At 38.0% G+C, this 22,054-nt stretch overlaps 10 protein-coding genes across 10 annotated transcripts; 4 read left to right on the top strand and 6 right to left on the bottom strand.

The window, feature by feature from the left end:
* Positions 1-843: 843 nt before the first annotated feature.
* ENV9 (Env9p) lies at positions 844-1,824 on the top strand (the record flags this gene model as incomplete). Its single annotated transcript, XM_033913476.1, has 1 exon — positions 844-1,824. One exon carries the CDS (start codon positions 844-846, stop codon positions 1,822-1,824), a length of 981 nt encoding a protein of 326 aa, XP_033769367.1.
* Positions 1,825-2,287: 463 nt separating this feature from the next.
* DGA1 (diacylglycerol O-acyltransferase) lies at positions 2,288-3,544 on the top strand (the record flags this gene model as incomplete). The annotated part of the gene is made up of 1 exon (XM_033913475.1): positions 2,288-3,544. The coding sequence occupies one exon, from the start codon at positions 2,288-2,290 to the stop codon at positions 3,542-3,544; it is 1,257 nt and encodes a 418-aa protein (XP_033769366.1).
* A 214-nt stretch (positions 3,545-3,758) lies between these two features.
* On the bottom strand, positions 3,759-5,099 carry ESA1 (NuA4 histone acetyltransferase complex catalytic subunit ESA1; the record flags this gene model as incomplete). Its single annotated transcript, XM_033913474.1, has 1 exon — positions 3,759-5,099. The coding sequence occupies one exon, from the start codon at positions 5,097-5,099 to the stop codon at positions 3,759-3,761; it is 1,341 nt and encodes a 446-aa protein (XP_033769365.1).
* Positions 5,100-5,389: 290 nt separating this feature from the next.
* Positions 5,390-7,420, top strand: PUS7 (pseudouridine synthase PUS7; the record flags this gene model as incomplete). Its single annotated transcript, XM_033913473.1, has 1 exon — positions 5,390-7,420. The coding sequence occupies one exon, from the start codon at positions 5,390-5,392 to the stop codon at positions 7,418-7,420; it is 2,031 nt and encodes a 676-aa protein (XP_033769364.1).
* Positions 7,421-7,770: 350 nt separating this feature from the next.
* Positions 7,771-8,886, top strand: SSP2 (Ssp2p; the record flags this gene model as incomplete). The annotated part of the gene is made up of 1 exon (XM_033913472.1): positions 7,771-8,886. One exon carries the CDS (start codon positions 7,771-7,773, stop codon positions 8,884-8,886), a length of 1,116 nt encoding a protein of 371 aa, XP_033769363.1.
* A 94-nt stretch (positions 8,887-8,980) lies between these two features.
* On the bottom strand, positions 8,981-10,441 carry MET7 (tetrahydrofolate synthase; the record flags this gene model as incomplete). The annotated part of the gene is made up of 1 exon (XM_033913471.1): positions 8,981-10,441. The coding sequence occupies one exon, from the start codon at positions 10,439-10,441 to the stop codon at positions 8,981-8,983; it is 1,461 nt and encodes a 486-aa protein (XP_033769362.1).
* A 2,609-nt stretch (positions 10,442-13,050) lies between these two features.
* Positions 13,051-13,953, bottom strand: SPAR_O03570 (uncharacterized protein; the record flags this gene model as incomplete). The annotated part of the gene is made up of 1 exon (XM_033913470.1): positions 13,051-13,953. One exon carries the CDS (start codon positions 13,951-13,953, stop codon positions 13,051-13,053), a length of 903 nt encoding a protein of 300 aa, XP_033769361.1.
* A 379-nt stretch (positions 13,954-14,332) lies between these two features.
* On the bottom strand, positions 14,333-15,634 carry HES1 (oxysterol-binding protein related protein HES1; the record flags this gene model as incomplete). Its single annotated transcript, XM_033913469.1, has 1 exon — positions 14,333-15,634. One exon carries the CDS (start codon positions 15,632-15,634, stop codon positions 14,333-14,335), a length of 1,302 nt encoding a protein of 433 aa, XP_033769360.1.
* Positions 15,635-16,084: 450 nt separating this feature from the next.
* On the bottom strand, positions 16,085-16,720 carry DFR1 (dihydrofolate reductase; the record flags this gene model as incomplete). The annotated part of the gene is made up of 1 exon (XM_033913468.1): positions 16,085-16,720. One exon carries the CDS (start codon positions 16,718-16,720, stop codon positions 16,085-16,087), a length of 636 nt encoding a protein of 211 aa, XP_033769359.1.
* Positions 16,721-19,393: 2,673 nt separating this feature from the next.
* KIN4 (putative serine/threonine protein kinase KIN4) lies at positions 19,394-21,823 on the bottom strand (the record flags this gene model as incomplete). The annotated part of the gene is made up of 1 exon (XM_033913467.1): positions 19,394-21,823. The coding sequence occupies one exon, from the start codon at positions 21,821-21,823 to the stop codon at positions 19,394-19,396; it is 2,430 nt and encodes an 809-aa protein (XP_033769358.1).
* Positions 21,824-22,054: the final 231 nt, after the last annotated feature.

The following is a 22,054-nucleotide window of genomic DNA, read 5'->3' as shown; positions in this document are numbered from 1 at the left end:
ATGTGGTTTTTAATTATGTAGTGAAAATTAAAACAATAAAAAAAAAACAAGGGAATGGACGAGACCTATTAATGGGTACTATGGCTCAAATAGCAAAAAAAAATCAGTAAACTGGGGTAAAAATGAGAGAAATACGCGAGAAACCTCTTGATTGGATGTTGTTTCAAACTAATTGCCTAAACGTTTGCAAACCTTTTTTTTTATAGATAAAATAAGCCAAGAGAAAAAGAAAGACCTGAAAGAAAGAGAACCAAAGAATGAAGGAAGAAAAAAGGAAAAACCGAAAGGACAAGCTTGTTGGGGAAATATTATAGTACTTAAATACCTCGAACGACACCCACTATCGTCAAAAAAATCTGTCGAGAAACTCGGACCACCTTCGATAGTTTAGATTGTTTAGTTTCATAATCGGCGGAGACGCCATTCCTGCACAGAACGCCAAAATTCTTGGCCCTGATTCAGGTACCGCAGGGGCCACGAATTTTGGCGTTTCGTGTTGTTGACATATTCCGAAAAAGGTATTGAACCACCGGGCATTCGTGTCTTCTAAGACCCAACATATGCAATAGGGCGCCCTAGTTTATCGTTGTTTTTATCATAAAACCCTGAAGCATATTAATAGGGCATTGAAAAACGGAATATGCGGGTAATATGAAAAAATTGAAGAGAAGAAATGTAACCCAAATGTACATGGGTATATATATATACATATAATGTATGGTGTATAATCTATTATACACTCTGCATGCATTCTATTGTCTTCGCAGGAACGGGAAAGACAATGGTTGTAGGCCTGATTGGTATTAGAGGTATCCGCTGTACAAGACATACGCCAAAGGAAGAATGTTAGACCCACGAATATTGCCATACTACAATCCGGCGGTGAATAGGAAGATTGCTGTGGTTACAGGCGGAAACACGGGTATTGGCTGGTATACTGTCTTGCATCTGTATTTACATGGGTTTGTCGTTTACATTTGTGGGAGAAATTCTCACAAGATTTCGAAAGCAATCCAAGAGATACTGGCAGAAGCAAAGAAGAGGTGCCATGAAGATGACAACGGCCCAGGCCTAGGCCCAAGCATCCAGCGTCTAGGATCACTTCACTATATCCATTTGGATTTGACGGACTTGAAGTGTGTGGAGAGAGCGTCGCTTAAAATTCTTAAGCTGGAAGACCACATAGACGTGCTTATTAACAATGCAGGAATTATGGCGGTGCCCTTAGAAATGACGAAGGACGGATTTGAAGTTCAATTGCAGACTAACTACATTTCCCACTTCCTCTTCACTATGAGATTACTGCCTTTACTACGCCATTGTCATGGCAGGGTCATTTCTCTGTCATCGATAGGTCATCATTTAGAGTTCATGTACTGGAAACTGAGCAAGACATGGGACTACAAACCTAACATGCTTTTCACATGGTTCAGATACGCAGTGAGTAAAACTGCGCTGATCCAATGCACGAAGATGTTGGCAATCAAATACCCGGACGTTCTTTGTCTCTCCGTTCACCCGGGTTTGGTGATGAACACAAACCTGTTCAGTTACTGGACAAGATTGCCCATCGTGGGTATTTTCTTCTGGCTGTTGTTCCAGGTCGTAGGGTTCTTCTTCGGTGTCTCAAACGAGCAAGGCTCGCTGGCCTCTTTGAAGTGTGCATTGGACCCAAATTTATCTGTCGAAAAAGATAACGGGAAGTACTTCACCACGGGGGGGAAAGAATCTAAATCGAGTTACGTTTCCAATAATGTGGATGAAGCGGCATCGACTTGGATTTGGACTGTTCATCAACTAAGAGACCGCGGTTTCGAAATATAACAAGAGGAAAGATTAAAGAGGTAGATAGATGTACATTTACATATTAGTTAATTATTGTTTTAACAGGTAATTAAAGTAGAAAGCTTTTCTGTAGTTTGTTCTCTGCAGAAAAGTAAGTTGCGGGCCGAAGAAGGCTTGCATATGCGTTTTTATTCCATTGATAGATTTTGACAGCATTGACGTAATGGGAAGGTTAAAGAAAAAAGATAATATTAAACCTAGAAACCTTCCTCAAAGCAAGGCAGCACTTCTACCATATTTCGCTGTACTATAATCAGGACGACAGTACTTTATCACAGCTTGAATCTTTTGTTACACTTCCGTCAAAGTTTTTTTTTCCTGTTTTATCTCAGATCACGTTTGTTCCATTAAGGAGGTTTTACTAATATCTCATTTCCATATACGCATCCACATACACATACATAGAGGAACGCAGAAGCATACAACTTGAACTACTGTATAAATGTCGGAAACAGTCAATGGTATAAGAAGAAGGAAGAGTGGAGAAGGAAGCCCTACAGCCGGTATTGCCGAAAGGCATGAGAATAAGCCCCTGTCAAACATCGATAAAAGAGATCAGACTTTCAAACCACAACTAGAATCATGCTGCCCATTGGCGACTCCTTTTGAAAGAAGGCTGCAAACTCTGGCTGTAGCATGGCACACCTCTTCATTTGTACTCTTCTCCATATTTGCGTTATTTGCAATGTCGACACCAGCACTATGGGTTGTTGTTATTCCGTATATGATCTACTTTTTTTTCGATAGGTCTCCTGCGACTGGTGACGTAGTAAATCGGTATTCTCTTCGATTTCGCTCGTTGCCTATTTGGAGGTGGTATTGTGATTATTTCCCTATAAGCTTGATTAAGACCGACGACTTACAACCAACTTTTACGCTTTCAAAAAATAAGACAATTAACGAGAAAATTTACAAGGTTAGATTGTGGCCAACTAAATACTCTATCAATCTTAAAAGCAATTCTACTGTTGATTACCGCGACCAGGAATGTACAGGGCCAACATACTTATTCGGTTATCATCCGCACGGTATAGGGGCACTTGGCGCATTTGGAGCCTTTGGAACAGAAGGTTGTAACTATTCGAGAATTTTCCCTGGAATACCTATTTCCCTGATGACATTAGTCACTCAATTTCATATCCCGCTATATAGAGACTACTTACTGGCGTTAGGTATCTCTTCAGTGTCGAGGAAAAACGCTTTAAGAACCCTAAGCAAAAATCAATCGATCTGCATTGTTGTTGGCGGCGCTAGAGAATCTTTATTAAGTTCAACAAATGGTACACAACTGATTTTAAACAAAAGAAAGGGTTTTATTAAACTAGCCATTCAAACGGGGAATATTAATCTAGTGCCCGTGTTTGCATTCGGAGAAGTTGACTGTTATAACGTTCTAAGCACAAAAAAAGATTCTACTTTGGGTAAAATGCAGCTATGGTTCAAAGAAAACTTTGGTTTTACCATTCCCATTTTCTACGCAAGGGGTTTATTTAATTACGATTTCGGTTTGTTGCCGTTTAGAGCACCTATTAATGTTGTTGTTGGAAGGCCTATATACGTTGAAAAGCGAATAACTAATCCACCTGATGATGTAGTCAATCATTTCCATGATTTATATATTGCAGAGTTGAAAAGACTATATTATGAAAATAGAGAAAAATATGGGGTACCTGATGCAGAATTGAAGATAGTTGGGTAATGAGATATTCATTGCGAAACAGAAACCATTTTAGAATAAATAAGGATGTTTTTGGTGTGTAGGCTGTATATCTTGAGTGAGAGCGGTAGTGTATAGGAATATTGGAGTTTTCGTGGAATATTAATAATTTTTTTACGTAAATTTCATTTATTTAAATCGTTTACATAGGAAATTGTTTCGAATGCAAGGTCAATTAAAAACAACGTTAAACAACTTACCAGGCAAAGCGTAACTGAGAGGCAGTAAATACTGGTGGTTTCCAGATGAGCCTATTGGGGTCGATGGTTCTTCTCTTTTTGGCCTTCAGTCGGTTATATCTATCTAGAATATCCTCATTCAGAAAAATAATATGTTGACCCTTGTAATATCGTAGAATATTCAGTGTCTTTGCCGTATGTAATATATCTGTAGTGGTCATCGAAGTCATAGAGCTTATTTCGTCGATGGTAATTTCCTTCTGGTGCTCCACTAATAGCGTTATGAGGGTGTCCGACCAGTAGGCTCTGTAGGATAAGAGACCTAAATCAGATAAAGGTTTCTCAGGAGAACCAACTTTGTTTTCCTTTTTCGACAGTTCATAAGAAAATTCAATTAATAACTTACCATATCCCATCCTTTGGTACTGTGGTAGTGTTAAGATACATGCGACGTTGTAACCATCCGCGGATTCCTTTTCTTTGGAGAAATATCCTACCAGATGATGACCCAACTCATCTCGCCTTGTCATGCAATAAAACAAAAATGGATCAACGTCATAGTACAATGTTTTATGATCTAAAAAGAGTTTGGAAAGTAAACACAAGTTACGACACCAGGTCCTTTGCTTTCTACCATCGATTTCAAAAAATGAGACATAATCGTCTCGATAGATTTCATTTCCTGGTGGATGCCTTAATGTACATTTCTTCCTGTAACGCTCGTATTGTTTTTCAGACCCAAAATATTGCAGTGTGAAATCGTCAATATAAATAAAATCCTCATCAGTCAATTCAATAGGGTATGGGGAGAAATACCATGGCTCTATTTCATATTTCCCCATGATAATTCGGTTGAGATTTCTGACTCGCGCCACTTCATGTGGATTTTGTGTCATAGAACCGGAGGTTCTAAGCTTTTTAATCTCATCCTCATGTGATATGTTCTCATCTTTTATGCCCTGTACATTAAGATTATCTAAATCCATAACATCCGTATTTTCCCTTGAGATACCATCTATTCCGTCTTTCAGAGACTCCTGAGGTGTAGCACTAGCTGTTGTTGACTTCTTTTTCTTTTGTTTCTTATTATCTTCATCATCAGTTGCCCTTAGTTTAGGATATAGTACTTCTTTATCCAGGTTTATTCTGTCAGTGGTAATCCACTCATCCAAACGCTTATTGTAATTAACGTAGTGGACATAGAATCTTGGTGGTGCTTTTCTTGTGTTTATGGATAAGATTTCAGCTAAGCGTTCTTCATCATTTTTTTCAACCCAGCATTGACATTTGATAATAATATCATCTACCGAATTTATCTTTTTGGCAATACCAGGTTCTTCTTCTCCGTCATGGGACATCGATGATTTTTCTTTGCAGAATTTCCGTAAACGGTGGTACAGGCGACGTTTAAAGAAGAGTGAAGCCCTTTTCTACCCTCCTACAATTAGCATCAAAATACACAGCTTTTAACAATATTTGCTTTGCCTTTGTTCTGTCGGACATTGTTTTATCTTTTCGACGGGCGGGTAGTATTTTGAAAAATTTTCCGCCTTTATAATTATAATTAAAGAGTAGTATACACAGCTCATCGGTTAGTTATAATCACTTTGTTCTTTCCCGAAAAGAAAAGTAATCTCTGCCGCATACCATGTCTGACTCCGCAGATCTTACTGTAAAGAGACCCCTTGATGCTCACGTAGAATCCTCGGAAAATGCTGCAAAGAAGTTGAAAGTTGACCAACGCACTCAGATAGATTGTGGTATCCATGAAGCAGATGTCGGCATTACTTTGTTCTTATCTCCAGGATTGCCAGGATTCAGAGGCCAAATTAAGCAGCGGTATACTGACTTTTTGGTCAACGAAATAGATCAAGAAGGCAATGTCATTCATTTAACTGATAGAGGATTTAAAATGCCAAAGAAACCACAACGCTCCAAAGAAGAGGTCAATGCAGAAAAGGAATCAGAGGCAGCTAGAAGACAGGAATTCAACGTTGAACCTGAGTTGAGAAGAGAACTGGTGGAGATATTTGGCGAAGAAGACGTATCCAAAATAGAATCCGTTTTCCGTATGGCCAATAAGATGGAAACGGCAAAGAATTTTGAAGATAAATCCGTTAGAACTAAAATTCACCAACTATTGCGTCAAGCTTTTAATAATGAATTAGAATCTGTGACTACTGATACTAACACTTTTAAGATTGCGAGGTCAAACAAAAATTCAAGGACCAATAAACAAGAAAAGATTAATCAAACCAGGGATGCCAATGGTGTGGAAAACTGGGGATATGGACCCAGTAAAGATTTTATCCACTTTACTCTGCATAAAGAAAATAAGGATACTATGGAAGCTGTTAATGTTATAACGAAGTTATTAAGAATTCCAAGCCGTGTGATTAGATATGCAGGCACTAAGGATCGTCGGGCAGTAACGTGTCAAAGGGTTTCGATTTCAAAGATTGGTTTGGATAGACTAAACGCTTTAAATAGAACCTTAAAAGGAATGGTTATCGGAAATTACAATTTTTCAGATACAAGTTTGAATCTGGGTGACTTAAAGGGAAATGAATTTGTTGTTGTTATTAGGGATGTTACCGCCAGTAATAGTGAGGTTTTAGTGGAAGAAATTGTGTCCAATGGTTGTAAATCGTTATCAGAAAATGGGTTTATCAATTATTTTGGTATGCAGAGATTCGGTACATTCAGTATTTCTACACACACAATTGGTAGAGAATTACTTCTTTCAAACTGGAAGAAAGCTGTTGAACTAATTTTATCTGACCAGGAGAACGTGCTCCCAAAATCTAAGGAAGCTAGAAAGATTTGGGCAGAAACTAAGGACGCGGCTTTAGCATTGAAACAGATGCCAAGACAGTGTCTTGCAGAAAATGCTTTGCTATACTCTTTATCTAATCAACGGAAAGAAGAAGATGGAACTTATTCTGAAAACGCCTATTATACTGCCATCATGAAAATCCCTAGAAACTTAAGAACTATGTATGTGCATGCCTACCAAAGTTACGTCTGGAATTCTATTGCCAGTAAGCGGATAGAACTACATGGTTTGAAGTTAGTTGTTGGTGACTTAGTTATTGATAATGAAAAGTCCGTACCAATTGCTGGGATTGACGATGAAGACTTTGATGAAGATGTCCGTGAAGCTCAGTTCATTCGTGCAAAAGCAGTGACTCAAGAGGATATTGACTCAGGTAAGTATACCATGGAAGATGTCGTGTTACCATCACCAGGTTTTGATGTGCTTTATCCTTCCAATGAAGAACTGAAGCAACTGTATGTGGATATGTTGAAAGCAGATAATATGGACCCGTTTGATATGAGAAGAAAAGTTCGTGATTTTTCATTAGCAGGTTCCTATAGAACTGTTATTCAAAAGCCAAAGAGCTTAGAATATAGAATAATTCATTATGAGGATCCTTCCCAACAATTAGTAAACACTGATTTGGACATCTTAAATAACTCCAGAGCAAAAGAAAGTGGTCAGAAGTATATGAAAGCCAAGTTGGACAGATATATGCCAGATAAAGGTGGTGAGAAGACTGCGGTGGTGTTGAAATTTCAATTAGGAACCTCCGCCTATGCCACCATGGCCCTACGTGAACTCATGAAGCTCGAGACTTCTCGCCGCGGTGATATGTGCGATGTTAAGGAAAATATCTAGGGTTATACGGGCTGCAGTATTTCATGTATATTATTTACTTTTCTGTTGGAAGCTCTTTCTCCATACGCTATTGTTGTTTCCGTGTCGTGTCATTTGAGGCGTCGGTAAATATGTATTCGCGCATGGCACACAAAGATAAAGCCTTTTTAAATAGAAACAACACTTTTTAGATATATCCTATCAAAGGAAGTGACCATATTCTTCAAATAGAAGAATCTAGGAAGGAAAAAACTATCGTCCAATAGCTATCAATATTTTATAAACAAAAAACAAAAATATTCTCGCATACTAGGTCGGGAATCAACGAAGATAAAAACAAAAATAAAATATAAAGCGTATTATTCGGTTAAATGCACAAGAATTACTACTCGAACACAGACGTTTACACAAAGCATAAAGACTCGGAAGGTCTGAGAAAGAAAGCTTTAATATCGAGAAGATCATCTTTTTTTTCATTTTTCAATGACTCGTCTGGTTCGAATGGGAATGAGCTCATAGGTTTTAGACGATTTGCCAAAGCTTATCTGTTTGGTGGCGAGGCAGGTTCATGTGGTACCGATTCCTATACACCCGTTAGGGCAAATGTGAACAAGAGGCGTCCAAAAAAAGAGGATAGAAATGTTCAACAGCTTTGGAAAAGACAGCACCATTCACAAGGTTGTTTTTTTTCCATAGACGGTGACAGTAATAAGGAAACAGAAGCACCCGTCAATAAATTTTATGAGAATGGCGAATACATTAATCAGGATTTAGTTGTTAAGGGAAAAATATATCCAGAAGAAACAGGGGTTGCTGATAAGAAAATAGCAGGTTGTCAGAATCCCGGTTTTCTCAAAACAAGATCAATTTCAATAAACGATATACCGCGCGGCACAGGGATTTCTAGTGTACTGTCCCAAGTGCGTGGAGGTTCATTGGAAAGGATTGTTGTTTATAGATACGATACTCCAGAACGTTCTTTGCATAAGGTTGACCTTTTCTTCTTAAACTACGACGGGGCCCAGTCATTTATGAGATACGCAAAAACAAATATTTTTAAAGTTAATGGAGTTCAACTAAAGCCAGAATGGATATTCCTAGAGAGTACATATGAAAATGTTATGAAAGAACAATCTGTAAACAGAATCGTAGAGGGGGAAAAGCTCATATCAAGGTGTCTTATAGTGAAAAAAAGCTCGACAAAAACAACACTTAACAAATCGAATCTGGACAAAGGGCAAACTCTGGAAAACATCGATATTCGGGAATTAGAAAAAGATTTTCAAAATTTTGGGGAGGTTTTAGAAATCACACCTATTGTATCAAGAAAACTATGCATTTCTATATTCTTTTACGATATTTCCAGTGCTATGAGAGCCATGGAAGAATACGAACAAAAGGGCTCATATCTAAATAATAAATACTTTAAAACATGGACAATATGGTACGGGAAAGATATTACAGACCAGCCTTGTATTGACTTGTAATTATGAATTTTAAAACTAAATAACTAAACTAGTCTCTTTAACAAATAATGAATGAAAAATAAAATTCCATTATGTATGCTTTTTAAAGTCTAAATTACTTTACATCTATTCTATCAAAAACGACCAATAATCCACCAACAAGATGTAATGAACCGGTTACAAATATATCAACAGGTTCATCGTATAGTGTTTCAATTAATTCATTTGCTTCCTCTATATTAGCCGTTACATGCGTTTGGGCACGATTACCGTCTATTTTGCTCCAATTCTTGGCCAATGACTCCTGAACTTTCAATTTTTCCACATCTTCTTGAGAAGTGTTCATAGAAACGAGATCTGCACTGTATGAGCCTGATTTCCAAGTGACATTAGTGGTAAATATCACATCATCGAAAGTAATCTCTGGAGAAACAGATGAATACAAGTTATTTACAAGAGCGTTGGCATCTCTACTTTGTTGATTGAAAAGTAAAATCTTTTTTCTCTTCGACAAACGGGCCGTGTTTCTGAACCATGTTGATGCTGCTACCATACTATCTTTGGTGTGCGCACCATCAATATACCAAGCGTCTTTTCCTCTTTCAAGGACTTGACATCTGCCTTCCCACTTAGTATTTTGTAGACCGATTATGAATTTCTCTGGAATCAATGCATTCGAGTTGCATCTGATCTTCTCGTTCAATATATTGGAAGTATGCAAGATTTCAGAAGCCAGTATAACGGCAAGAGAGGCATTACTTTTTTGAAACTCCCCAGCAATTCCAAGCTTGACGTTTTGCAACTGTTTAAATGGGGACACTTCTGTCAACGTCGTTCTGCGTTCCTTAGCTCTTTCTTTCAATACTGTTAACCCTTCAGGAGGTTGTTTCTCGACAGTAAATGCTGGTGCTCCAGGCTTAAAAATTCCTCCTTTATTCCAAGCAATTTCCTCAATAGTGTCACCTAGCATGAAGGTATGGTCTATTCCTAATAGCGTAACACCGCAGACAATTGGTTTTTCGATTATGTTAGTGCTGTCTAATTCACCTCCGACGCCGACTTCATAGATACAACTTTTACAGTCCTCTTGTATGAAAGTGTGAAATGAAAGCAATGTGAGGAACTTGAAATAGCCAGGCTTACTTCCTGGGATCATATGGGGGAATTTATCTAAAGAAGAGGTTGTTTTATCTAGACGGTCCCAAACTTCGAAGAAGTATTTTGCGAATTTTTCCTCCGAAATCGGTTTCCCATTGATTCTTATTCTTTCTCTTACTGACTTCAGGTGTGGGGATGTATACAGCCCGATACGTGGTAATTGTTCTTTATATTGTCTTAAAATGGATGAGGTAAATGCGGCGGTAGAACCCTTACCTTTTGTTCCAGTAATATGAACAATATTTAATTTATTGAAGTCCGATGCAGAGTAACCAATTCTTCTAGACCATTCGTGCATTTCCAATAATGCCATAGTGTTTTTACGATCACCTGTTTGACGTATAGCCATGATGTTGGCATAATTTGATTGCAAAGAGTTTAGCGCAGTAACAGCGTGACGATAAGTTTTGCCAACCATCCTTAATGGATTTTTGATTATCATCAAGTCGAAGAGAAAATTTCTATGTACGAAGATGAACTCTACGAATATGTTTGTTTTCCATCTTTCTGGATGGCTAAATCGGTCATGATTAAATTTGATTTTTCAAATTCATCCGAATCGAGCTAGTCAAATTAGGGTAATTTTCCTCAAATGTATAATAAAGCCATGCATTTTAGTTAGTTCTAATGAAAAAGAGTTAATAAAATAGCGACAGATAATATTGAAATGATAAATAGTTTTGGGGGTATAGACTTATAAGACGAATTCTATGGGGTAGAAAAAAAAAAATTACAAAAAATAAGTGAAGTGATATCAGAGGAGAAAACAATTAATCACCAAAATGATATGCGTGACGAGAAAATTTTTACTTTTTTTGTTATGAGAAAAGAAATTAGTACATTGTCTCAGGTCCTCCTATTGAGGAACGTCAAAAACAGCTTGTACCCAGCAGCGGTACATTTTTAGTTGTCTTTTTCTGTTAACTAATAATCTTCTATCAGTTCCAATTTTATTTTCCAGGAAATACTTTTCGGTGAAAATTTCCCTTAGTTTTTCTTCAGAGAAAAAATAAACTCTTGTACCATCACCTCTAACGTAAAAGTTCTCTTCTAGGATTCTGTTCTTTTTGAACCTAACTTGAGTTAAATCATATGCACCGTAATCACGAAATATGATCTTACCGCCTGGTTTCAAAATTTTGTGAAGATTATCCATGGCCTGGTCCCATTGGTTTGGTGCCAAAGCACTAAAAACAAAAATCATCACTGCAATATCCACAGAATGAGGGTCGACGCCATCAGGTAAATTACCTTCAGGATTGGCCAAATCCCACACCGTTGCATGGCCATATTTGGAGTTGAACTGTTCGGAATTTTTGACTAATTCGACTGCTCTTGGAGCAAAGTCAGCGGCTATTATTCTCAAGTTTTCGTTTTCGTTATCTTTCAAAATTGGGAAAAAAGTGTTACCTGCCCCACAGCCAATTTCAAATATTGTAACTGGGTCTGCATCTTTCCTGGTAGATGCGTATAAGATTGGGAATTCAATTTGTAACCACTTTCTGTCCTTGAAAAAGTTTTCCTTGTTATTTTTATAAAAAATGTCCCAATAACGTGCTGGATTTTCATTGTATAATTTTTTGTCAAAATCAGGAACAGGATGCTTAAATTGCTCTTTAATTTTTTGCTCCGCTTGTTGAACCTGTTCTTCACCCCACTCAACATTATCCCAAGCGTTATGATCCCAAACGTCAGATTCCTCCGTCAAATTACGTTTCCCAAATTCGAAGGGCAAGTCACGGCCTATTCTTGAACCTTCTGTATCTGATTTTTCAAAATCTGATTTTTCCATCGCATTCTGGTCATCTGCACTTTCACCTCTACCCTCGTGCGCAATATTTTCCAACGTCTCTTCTTTAACATCCTGAGTTAATGCTTCTAAATGCTCCTTATTATGCTGTTGATCAATGCCTAAGACAAGAGTCACCAACAACTTCCAAATCATTCACTTCTTGAACTGCGGAAGTTGTTGATGACGTAGTGCCGTCGATGGTACCAATGTTACCGCCGGTTGTATCACCATTTGCACCGGTTGCGGTACTGTCGACCTCAGCGTTGACGTTGGCGTTGACATTGGCATTTCTCTTCTTCTTATTTTTCTTTTTGTTTTTTTTTTTCTTATTCTTAGGAATCGTGGTACTTGTAGAGCAATCGTTAGCTTGTTGAGAAGCGTTTTCGGCATTTTGAGTTTCTTCGCCATTAGATTGCTCGGTGTCAACATCTTCTTCAGATTGAGAATGCTCTCCGACTGGTTCAGATGCATTATTTGAAGAATCCTCTTCTGGTTCGTCATGTTGTTCGTTTTCTTTTTGTTTAGGAGCGGCAATTTCTTCGGTTTCCTCAGCCAAGCCTTCTTCAATCGCATTGGATTCCTCAATATTATTTGCAGGAACTTCAGCGCCAGTGTTTTCCATTTCTTTAGGCTCTTGAAAATCACCGACGTTGAAATCAGCCTTCTCACTTTTAGGATCTACTTTTTCCTCGCTCTTGGAACCCTCTTCTTTCTCTCCTTCGTTGGTTTCAGGTTTTTCAACAGATCTGCCACTATTAGTTGTGTCCGGCTCACTCTCATGCTGTTCGTTTGAGTCATCTTCTTGTGGAACAGCAGGAGGGTCTTGTTGATTCAAGTCTTTGGTTTCGTCGTCTGATTTGAGTGGCTTTGACTGACTGCTCGTATCAACGGTGACATCGCCTTCTTCCTTTGAGATACTTTCGAATTTCTTGATCAAATCTGCAACACCCATTTCAAATCAATTATTAACAGCTTTTTTGGTATACAATTGGATATGAGGTTCCACGGCTATGGTGCTACTTCTTGTTTACATTAAGAAAAAGAACCTTGTGTCCTATCTTACGTTTTTTTCCTGGTTTTGACAAAGCTTTTTTTCAGCGCCGAATTCTCTCACTTGAAAGAGGAGATTTAAGCGATGCATGTTACAGTAAACACTGATTTTGTACTAACTTTTCTTTGGGTTTTATATAGTGATTTACATTTATGTATTCGTGTTTCGCAATGGTTCGACACTTTTATTTTCTTGGTAATGACCACGGCATTTTGTTCTTTATGTTCCTCTCAAAATATTTCTCGTCATCCTCGATCCACGTACCGTTTCCTTTGAAGAGAATATTCTGAGCGTATGGTGCAGTTCTTTTGAATGGGTTACGAGATCTCTTCTTAGTGAGTAATCTATCCTTAGTAGCGTACCAATCTGATGAAAACAAGCTTAGTGCATTTTTGTTTTCCATTTGTACCAGATCATTATAATATTCTGAAAGTTGTTTTTGGTTGTAGTTTATTGGTTTAGGATCAATTCCTACGTAGGTTATGTTTGATTGTGGGTAGTCAATGGCCTTGGCATGACAGCTGATGAATCTTGACATTTTGAACGCAAACCCAATTATAGTTATTTTCTGTGGAAATTTTTTATTGACTTCTTCGAACCTATATATGGAATAAACTAAATTATCAAATGAGTCTAGCGAGAACTCTTCAGTAGTGATTGAACCACCATAAAACATTTCATCAATATCTACACTTTGACTTATTAGCAGGTTTTTGATCTCTTTCAATAAAGAACACAGATCGTCATCAAAGTTTGGAACTTCAATGTCATTATTGCTCATTACATATCTGATCAGCCTTTCAAATAAAAAATAGTAGCTTTGTGCCTCAGATATAGCGCCTGCTTCCTTTTTCGTTTGAGACCCACTGAATATAACAGTAGCGGCATGTGTTGTTTGCAGAAGTAGTTTGATTGCTGTTAGGCCGTGTTTGATGAATGCCAAATGATCATTACCCTCGTACTGAAAAGGTGCTAAATGCCAGTATTCAGCTGATTGACCCAAATTAAATGATCTATCACTGGGTTGTATTGAGGACTTCCATATTGAGTGGCATGGCACCAAGATTAGTTCTGCCTTTTCGTTCATTGCGTCAACCTTTAATTCTTTTTAATCTGTAAAGATCTCTTCTTTTCTTTCTTTTGAGATCTTTTTTTTTTTTGCAACATGTTATAGTTCTTCACATCTCTTCAGGATAGAGTTGAATCGAAAAAATCTATTCCAAGATATCCATAGGCAGTAACAGAAATTTTGAAAGAGCACTTTGGGTTATAAGTGGATGGTGGAGATTTTCTTTACAAACTTTGTTATTCCGCTTGAAAGCTATATAATTCTTTCTCTGTTAAATACTGAAATTCAAAAACAAAAGTTAAAAATATAAAACACTTGCATATTTCTTGAAAAAAAGTGCAATGCAAACATCAATTAGTATTAATTTTTAATAGTTATCTTTTTAAGAACATTTATATTATATAGTAATCTCCTTCTCCCTCATCCATAAATCTTTATCAAACCTCCAATGCAATGCGGTTTGAACATCCTTTTTATCATCTTTCCCGCCAATCAACGTCCCACTTGGCACATTTTTCACAGAAAGCTGCAGCATGGATGCCAGTTTTCTAAAATCATCTTCACTTGCTTTCTCTACATCGTTTGATTTATCCTCATTCATGTAGTCCACTTGTTTGAACCATCTTCTTTGCCATTCAACACCTTTCACGAGCTCTTGTTCTCTCAATGCTCTTTGCTTATTTTCTAGTTCTTCCTTAGTCTTCTTTATCATACTAATATTGCCCTGTCTGATTGCTTCTGCCACATCCTTCCAAGCCTTCCTACTTTCTAAAGGATGCTGTTCCTCGATCGGTTTGACTAATAAATGTTCAGCAGCAGTTTCCGATGAATTATAAAACTGATGTGAAACTTGCGAGTCTTTTTTTATAATTGTTGAGACACCTGACCATTGACCTGAGATCAGATATAAGGCATTCTCCTTATGACTATGCTCTTGTGGGTTCCTGTAGATTCTTGCCTTGAAGGAGTTCTTCTTGCCTGTGAAATACCCTCTTCCTGAAAATTCTATAACACATGACATACCATTTGATGACTGTATGAATGACCTGCCCCCTAATTCAACAAATGGAGAAGCGACTAGAATACCTTCGATATGCAAAGGCGGGGTTGTAATCAGGTAAGTCTCATCTTTGATCTTCAAAATGACGTGTCCATATGGCTTGACGGTTAGCGTCAATGTTTTAGTGAAACCAGTTTTAATTTGATTGTAACCTTGAAGAGAAACATCGTTTTTTTCATTAAAAATTGAAAATGCTGTCATAGGTGGATGATGTGAAACTTGCTCACTCAAAAGCACCGTTTCACCAAACTCTAGGTGTTCATCATTTTGCCACTTACCAACAAATACTTCACCCAAAAATGGATTTAAAGGCTTTTTTTCAGAACCCATCGATTCGCTTCTAGAGCAATATTGTGATCTCAAAGTTGAAATGAACCATCTAACTACTGCCAGCATTCGCGCCACTTCTTGTGATTCCACATTTGGGTCAAAGAGACAGTGATCTTTGTAATTTTCACCATCAATAAATGAGGGTTCCAGAAATAAAGCTGGATGTTCAGCCCAATACTGAGAAAACTCTGTCAAAGAAGTGGGGGAAAGAATAAATGGTGGTGCAGACAAAGACGACAGATCGCCATTGAACGAACTAATCGATTTCAAAAAGGAAGTCCAAGAAGATGAGCTTGCGTGTTGAGACATTTTCCCTCGTAATTTAGCAGGATACACTTAGACGTATGATGTTTTAAGTAAAGAAAAGAAAGATTGGACCCATAGACAGGTTGAAAGAAAAAAGACCCAACTGGATCCAGGACAACAAGGTACAAAAATAGGATAGTTTATAAATCTTCCCTTTTAACGACTCTTTGACGACATATCTCGATCTTTTGTTGAATGTAGGGAACGAGGCCAAAATAATGGGTTTTGCCTAAGCGCGTCAAATTCGACAATGGTGATCACAAACGATTGTTATTATTTAACATGGCGACAGGCGTTGTTGAAGAAATACGGCAGGTAAGGCTGAAAGGTCGTTTAGGTGTCAAACTGTTACCCTACAGTTTGTTCGCGCCTTCGAGGCCCAAGTAAGAAAATGAGGCTTATCAAATCTATCACTATTTAATAGTATTATAGAGAATATACGGGCGGGGGGTATCATTTACGATTATACAGAGTGAATTCAAAATGATAATCTTTTTCCTCCTGCGAATAGCGTTGATCAGAGTCTGTTTCGGGCAACTCGACCTTAGGGGGGAGAAATTCTTTTAACTGGGCCGGACATTGCTCGCTGAATGCTTCCATTAATTTCTTCGCATCAAGGAAAGTATCCATAGCAGGAATCGCGTTTTTATCTAGTGCGTTTATTTTTGTGATGAGCCAATGATCTGTAATGGAAAAGATTTGATTGTAAACTTCGCCACCCCCAATCACGTAGATTCTTTCCAGATGCTCTTGGAAATTGTTTTCTAGGTTCGTCAGTGCGTTTGCTAACGAATTGCTTCGGACTATTGATCTCTCTTTATCGTGAGCAAAATCATCCTGGAAGCTTCTCGAGATAATGACATTCATTCTATTTGGCAGTGGGCGAAATTTGGGTGGAATGGACTCCCATGTCTTTCTGCCCATTATCACAGCATTTTTTTTGCTTGAATCTTTCGTCAATGAAGTGACCTGCCTGAAATACTTCATTTCATTGGGCAGCCTCCATGGTAGGCCTCCAAGAAATCCTATCCCCATGTCCGGCTGTAGGCATGCCACAATCCCTACAACAGGAATCTTTCCTCCAGTCATGCTCGTAGTTCGTTGGGCCTTTCAATTCCTCGTACTATCGTGTTGGGCTTCATGTAAACGGTAAGTAATAAATGAAATGTTACGCTGATCGGCGATGCCATCCGTACATAAATGCCAAAATTTTGGTTTCGCATCCACATCGCTTTTAACGAACTTTAGGAGGAAGTACGCTATTTTAAGGAAACTACAATAAACTACAATACATTTAACTAAACTTAAAAATTAACTAATCCAATTTCTTCACTGAAAATCAAACCTTTGATTTTGAACAATTTAGAAAAGGAAAAAAAGGTGGTTAACTTGTCAGACTGCCATTTGTACCCACCCATGAAGGCCTATCCCTTCCAAAAAGGAAGTACATAGGATGGGTCAAGATCATCGCGCCATTAAATATCGTAATAACTTCCAAAGGAAAAAATTACAAATGCAACGGCAAAGCAAAATTTTTATTCAAAATTATAGATGGCCGAACCGCTAAGGATTACGGACCAAGCTAATTTAGATTCAATTTCAGTTTCTCACTCTGGGGTACAAAGGTTATGGGACTCATCAACCAAGTTGGATTCAGTGGCTCTTTTGAAGAGTCAAAGAGTGACGATTCCTATAGAAATGATCCTACTGTAGAATGTGTTAGTCAAAAGCTGCTGCTATGGATAATTTTTAATTTCTCATTAAACCCGTCCTGATATGAAAGCTCTAGTTCCTGAGGGCCTTTAGGTCCTATATCTTTCAAATCATGATTTCTTTAGGTGGAAAGCTTAGGGTATATTACATACTGAAGTACGTCGACACAGATTTTAAGTAAAATAAGAAGAAGAATAATAATAGGAAACAAATGTAAGAATTGGAAATAGATGAAATGAGGAGCCTTTATATATGTTTGGTAAAAATGGGCAAATGAGAAAATTTTCAGGACTTGCTTCACATAAACGCGCTATATGGGAAAAGAAAAAAAGTCAGGGCTAACTGTAGAAAGTATGTGGGGTATGGGGGCAACAATTTTTTGACGGCTTTTGAAAACCCACACATGAGCCCATACATACTACTCTAATTTTTCTGTCGAAACAGAGGCAATAGTGTTTTTGCAGGTGAATGTTATGATTGCGAAAACCTCTACTGGTAGACAGACGATTAGAATTTGTTCTGCCTAGAGAGCGTTCCTCTTGCATACCATTCTCTTCAAGCCCAGCGTAGCAGAATATCACCACTGGAGGGGCCCTGCCCTGTGCACTATGAGCTTTCCCTTCCATGAGTCTACCCATTCACGATGGTATGCGTTATGGTCTCTACTTGCCCTTCTGGAATGCCTCCGTTTGCATCTGTGACATGTGAAGCTGCTTGCTTTGCAAAGAAACCTGTGTGCCGTAGTGAGGCTATCCGTGGCTTGTACACCTAACACCAGCTTCCAAACACACAATCGTTATAGCAGATAAAGGTCAAAAAAGTGTTACTTTGCTTTGACAACCTTCGCAAAAGCAAAACAAATAAAATCATAGATAAAATGGCCGAATCCCATAGATGTATGTTACAAGATTACTATATGATATAATGATGCTGTGAAATAGGCTGATTTGAGTTCAAAAGAGATTATTGATACCTGGAGAAAGCGTATGTTATAGTTGGGTACCGCACTTGTCGGACGACCACTATAAAAGTATATGAAGGTAGTAAAAGCATATGATCTACGATGGAAAAGGAGGATAGACGAGTTCATAAAGGGAATTTAAAAGAGAAACTTATAATAAATGGACCATTTTACCTTTTATACTAAGAAGTATGAGAAAACGTATTCAATTTGAGATTCTCATCAGATAAGAGAAAGCTTCACGAATTACGTTTTGCAAGAGATAGTACACGTGCCATGAATGTTAAGATAGTGGATATGTATCATTCGAACACTTTAACAAAAAACGAGATTTCCCCGGAACAACTGCCGCTGTTTCAATATTCTGAGCTCGATCAAATGACGAATTATTTCACTCCGCAACGTGCTCATGAAAGTACAACCTTACTAACAGTTGTATATATGAATTGACAAATTCTATTCTTTTTTATTTTGATAGTATACGTTAAAGGTAAGCACTTATCCTACCAAAGATCTAAGAGAGTCAACAACCCAAATGTTTCTTTGATCAAGATTGAAGGTGTTGCCACTCCACAAGATGCCCAATTTTACTTGGGTAAACGTATTGCCTACGTCTACAGAGCTTCCAAGGAAGTTAGAGGCTCTAAGATTAGAGTTATGTGGGGTAAGGTCACCAGAACTCACGGTAACTCTGGTGTCGTGAGAGCTACCTTTAGAAACAACTTGCCAGCCAAAACTTTCGGTGCCTCTGTCAGAATTTTCTTGTACCCATCTAACATTTAATTAAGTTAAACCAAAACAAAATTATAATTATTGTTATTAATATTGTATAAAATATAAAAAATAAGCATTCATATATATATATCCTTATTCTTTTGTTTATATTTTGAGTTCTTACTCCATTCATTTTATACAATGTTTTCTATGTAAATAATCTAGGTAACTTTTTTTTTAATTAGGAGCATGTAGCACGTTATTAAACGATATTTGGTGCTCCCGTCAAAAAGACTATTAGAATTTCAAAAAGAAAATAATATTATCACTCTATAATATAGTTGTAATTGCCGATATACCTACGTACTAAAAAATCAAACCCTCATGCTCCTTCTTTTGAAAAAATTTAAAACCTTTCGTGCTGTTGAGGTCTGTGCCTCAACATTATTCCCTTCATTCGACCATCCGGATCGATCTTCTTCTCGTAATGTTGAAACCATAACAGAAGCTCGTACCGACCTTCCTGGATTTTCGTTTCCAACGTAGCCAGATGTGTTGTTTCTTTTTCTATTATCACTAATTTTTTTGTCGGGATTTGAAACTCTTAACATACTGCTATCGGAAAGGTTACGTGGTTGTTGCTGAGTTATTTTAATGGTATTCTTATTCGATTGTCCTGAAGGATTTCTAGATGAAATGGGGGGTGCGTTTCCTTTTGAGTTACGAGATCCAACAGTGGACCTCGAACCATTTAAGGATGAGTATAACGACATGAAGCTAAACCTCTTCCTTTCGTAGTTCTTTTTATTCTCTTTATCAGAGGATGCGTCCGATTTATTAGAAGAGTGGCCAACATTCTCTGGCTGAGTATCCACACGTTCTTCATCGGTGGAGTCATTAGACTCTTTCGTAACTGATATCATTGAGGTACCCTCTAATTCGACGTTTTCCTGGGAAAAACTATGCTCTACTATTTTATGAGTAAGGTCTTTATTCATTTTAACGATAGCCTCTGTTATGGGTTTGTCGCCATGATTCAAATCGCCAATAGCATAATGGTAATCTACGGGGGAAGTCTTTGCAGCTGGACCTTCCGATAATAGTATAATGGAATTATTGGAGATCGTAGCTTTGGTGGCATCGTGTATTATGTCCGAAGGCTTACCTTCAAGGCTGTGCAAAGGTACTACTATGTTTTTGGTATCTGCCAGTCTTCCGCTTGAGCCTAGCTTATTTACTGGAATATCAACTAAATTATCTGGTGTGTTACGACTGAGTCCAGGATAATATGAGGTTGGCCTAGGTCTGCTGCGAGGCACGTGGTAATTACCAACACGGTGGAATTCCTCCTGAGTAAAGTTTGGCGGGCTAGGACCTTTTAGATGCTCAGTAGGTTCTGATGGTGAATTCCTTGTTCTTGCAGTTGTGGGGGAGCCCGGAATTGTCACGAGTCCTGCAACTGATGTATGCTTATTGCCCCTGGATGAATGTCTAGCCGCTATTTGTTCTATTTGGGAGTTGTCTTTTGAATCGCGTGTGTACTTGCTGGGTGCACTCGTACGTTCGCTAGTTATACTGGATTCTTTCATATTTTTTTTCGCAGCATTTAACACCACTCTTGGATCACTGGAGGATTTCGGTGATGTTGAACCGCTAGCTAAAGGTTGTGGGGACATCCGAGATTGCTCGAGCGTTGACTCTATTATTAAAGAGTTTCTATCTCTACTTTTTGAGTACGACGATGCTGGTGAAGAATAAGTTGAGTGGCGACCAACATCACCTTTATTAGACAATTGTGGACGCTCCCTTTGTAAGTGTTCATCCCAATAGTTCGGCTGAATGCTTAAAAACGCTTCATGAGGCTTCAACCACACATGCCTCTCTATTGCTTGTAAGCTCACCCTTCTCCTTGGGTTCGGTACCAGAATTCGCCTTAGCAGATCTCTTGGAATAGGGGTTATGTATTCGGGAAATTTAAGAGGTGTTTGAGTGATGTATTTGTATAGTCTAGCAATATCGTCACCCGTTGGATTTTCATGATCATCATCCCACGGCAAATATCCGGCGAGCATTGCATAAAGAATAATACCACATGACCAAACGTCTGCCTTTCTTGCTTCATATGCCTTGGTACTAACAACTAATTCTGGTGCCGCATAACATGGTGAACCACAAGAAGTTTTCATTAATTCGTTGTCTTCAAAGAATTCATTCACGAAACCAAAATCCGTAATGACTAAGTTTTCATGCTTATCTAATAACAAATTTTCCAGTTTCAGGTCCCTATGAACAAGTCCCTTGTAATGCATATAATTGACGCCACTAATTAATTGGGCAAACAACCTGCATGCAGAAGATTCCTTTAGTCTCCTCTTACGTTGAATATACTTATAGAATTCTCCTCCAGATACGAATTCTAGCACTATTCCAATATATTTCGAATTCTGTAGGACCTCTTCTAAATAAATGATGTTAGGATGAGTTAAATGCTTCAGTGCGTTAATTTCGCGATATATTTTGATTTCTTTATCGGCATCTTTCTTGATTGTATCTCTTCTAATTAGTTTTATTGCTACCTGCTTAGGGACTTCATTCGAGGAGGATGGTTTAGTCCAACCCAGCTTGACTTTACCGAACTCACCTTCACCCAAAGTGGAACCAATTATGTATGGTCCGAATGTGGCATGTTTTCGCTGGTCTTTACGTATAGGATGCAAAATTTCATTATTCCTTTGAAGAGAATGACGGTTCCTGTCAGTGACAACGTTGCCACCGTACGTATGGCGCTTAGGTACAGAAGCCATATATATATTTCCAGATATATGGAATGTCCTGATGGAATATTATGCGATGACTTCACCTATGAAAAGGTAGCTAGATTTCCTCGAGAAAACAAAAGGTGTTTTACTTAAAATTCACAATAAGTTCAATAAACGTGTGAACTTGCTAAAAAAGATGCGCTACAAAAACAGCTAATGCTTTATTGTCCTTTGAAACTACACGTCTTTAGCATAAGATTACGCCCTCCTGCCGAT

This window comes from Saccharomyces paradoxus, chromosome XV (genome assembly GCF_002079055.1).
Source record: "Saccharomyces paradoxus chromosome XV, complete sequence".
Lineage (NCBI taxonomy): Eukaryota > Fungi > Ascomycota > Saccharomycetes > Saccharomycetales > Saccharomycetaceae > Saccharomyces > Saccharomyces paradoxus.
The sequence above is the reverse complement of the archived record's forward strand: the minus strand, read 5'-3'. Positions and strand labels throughout refer to the sequence as shown.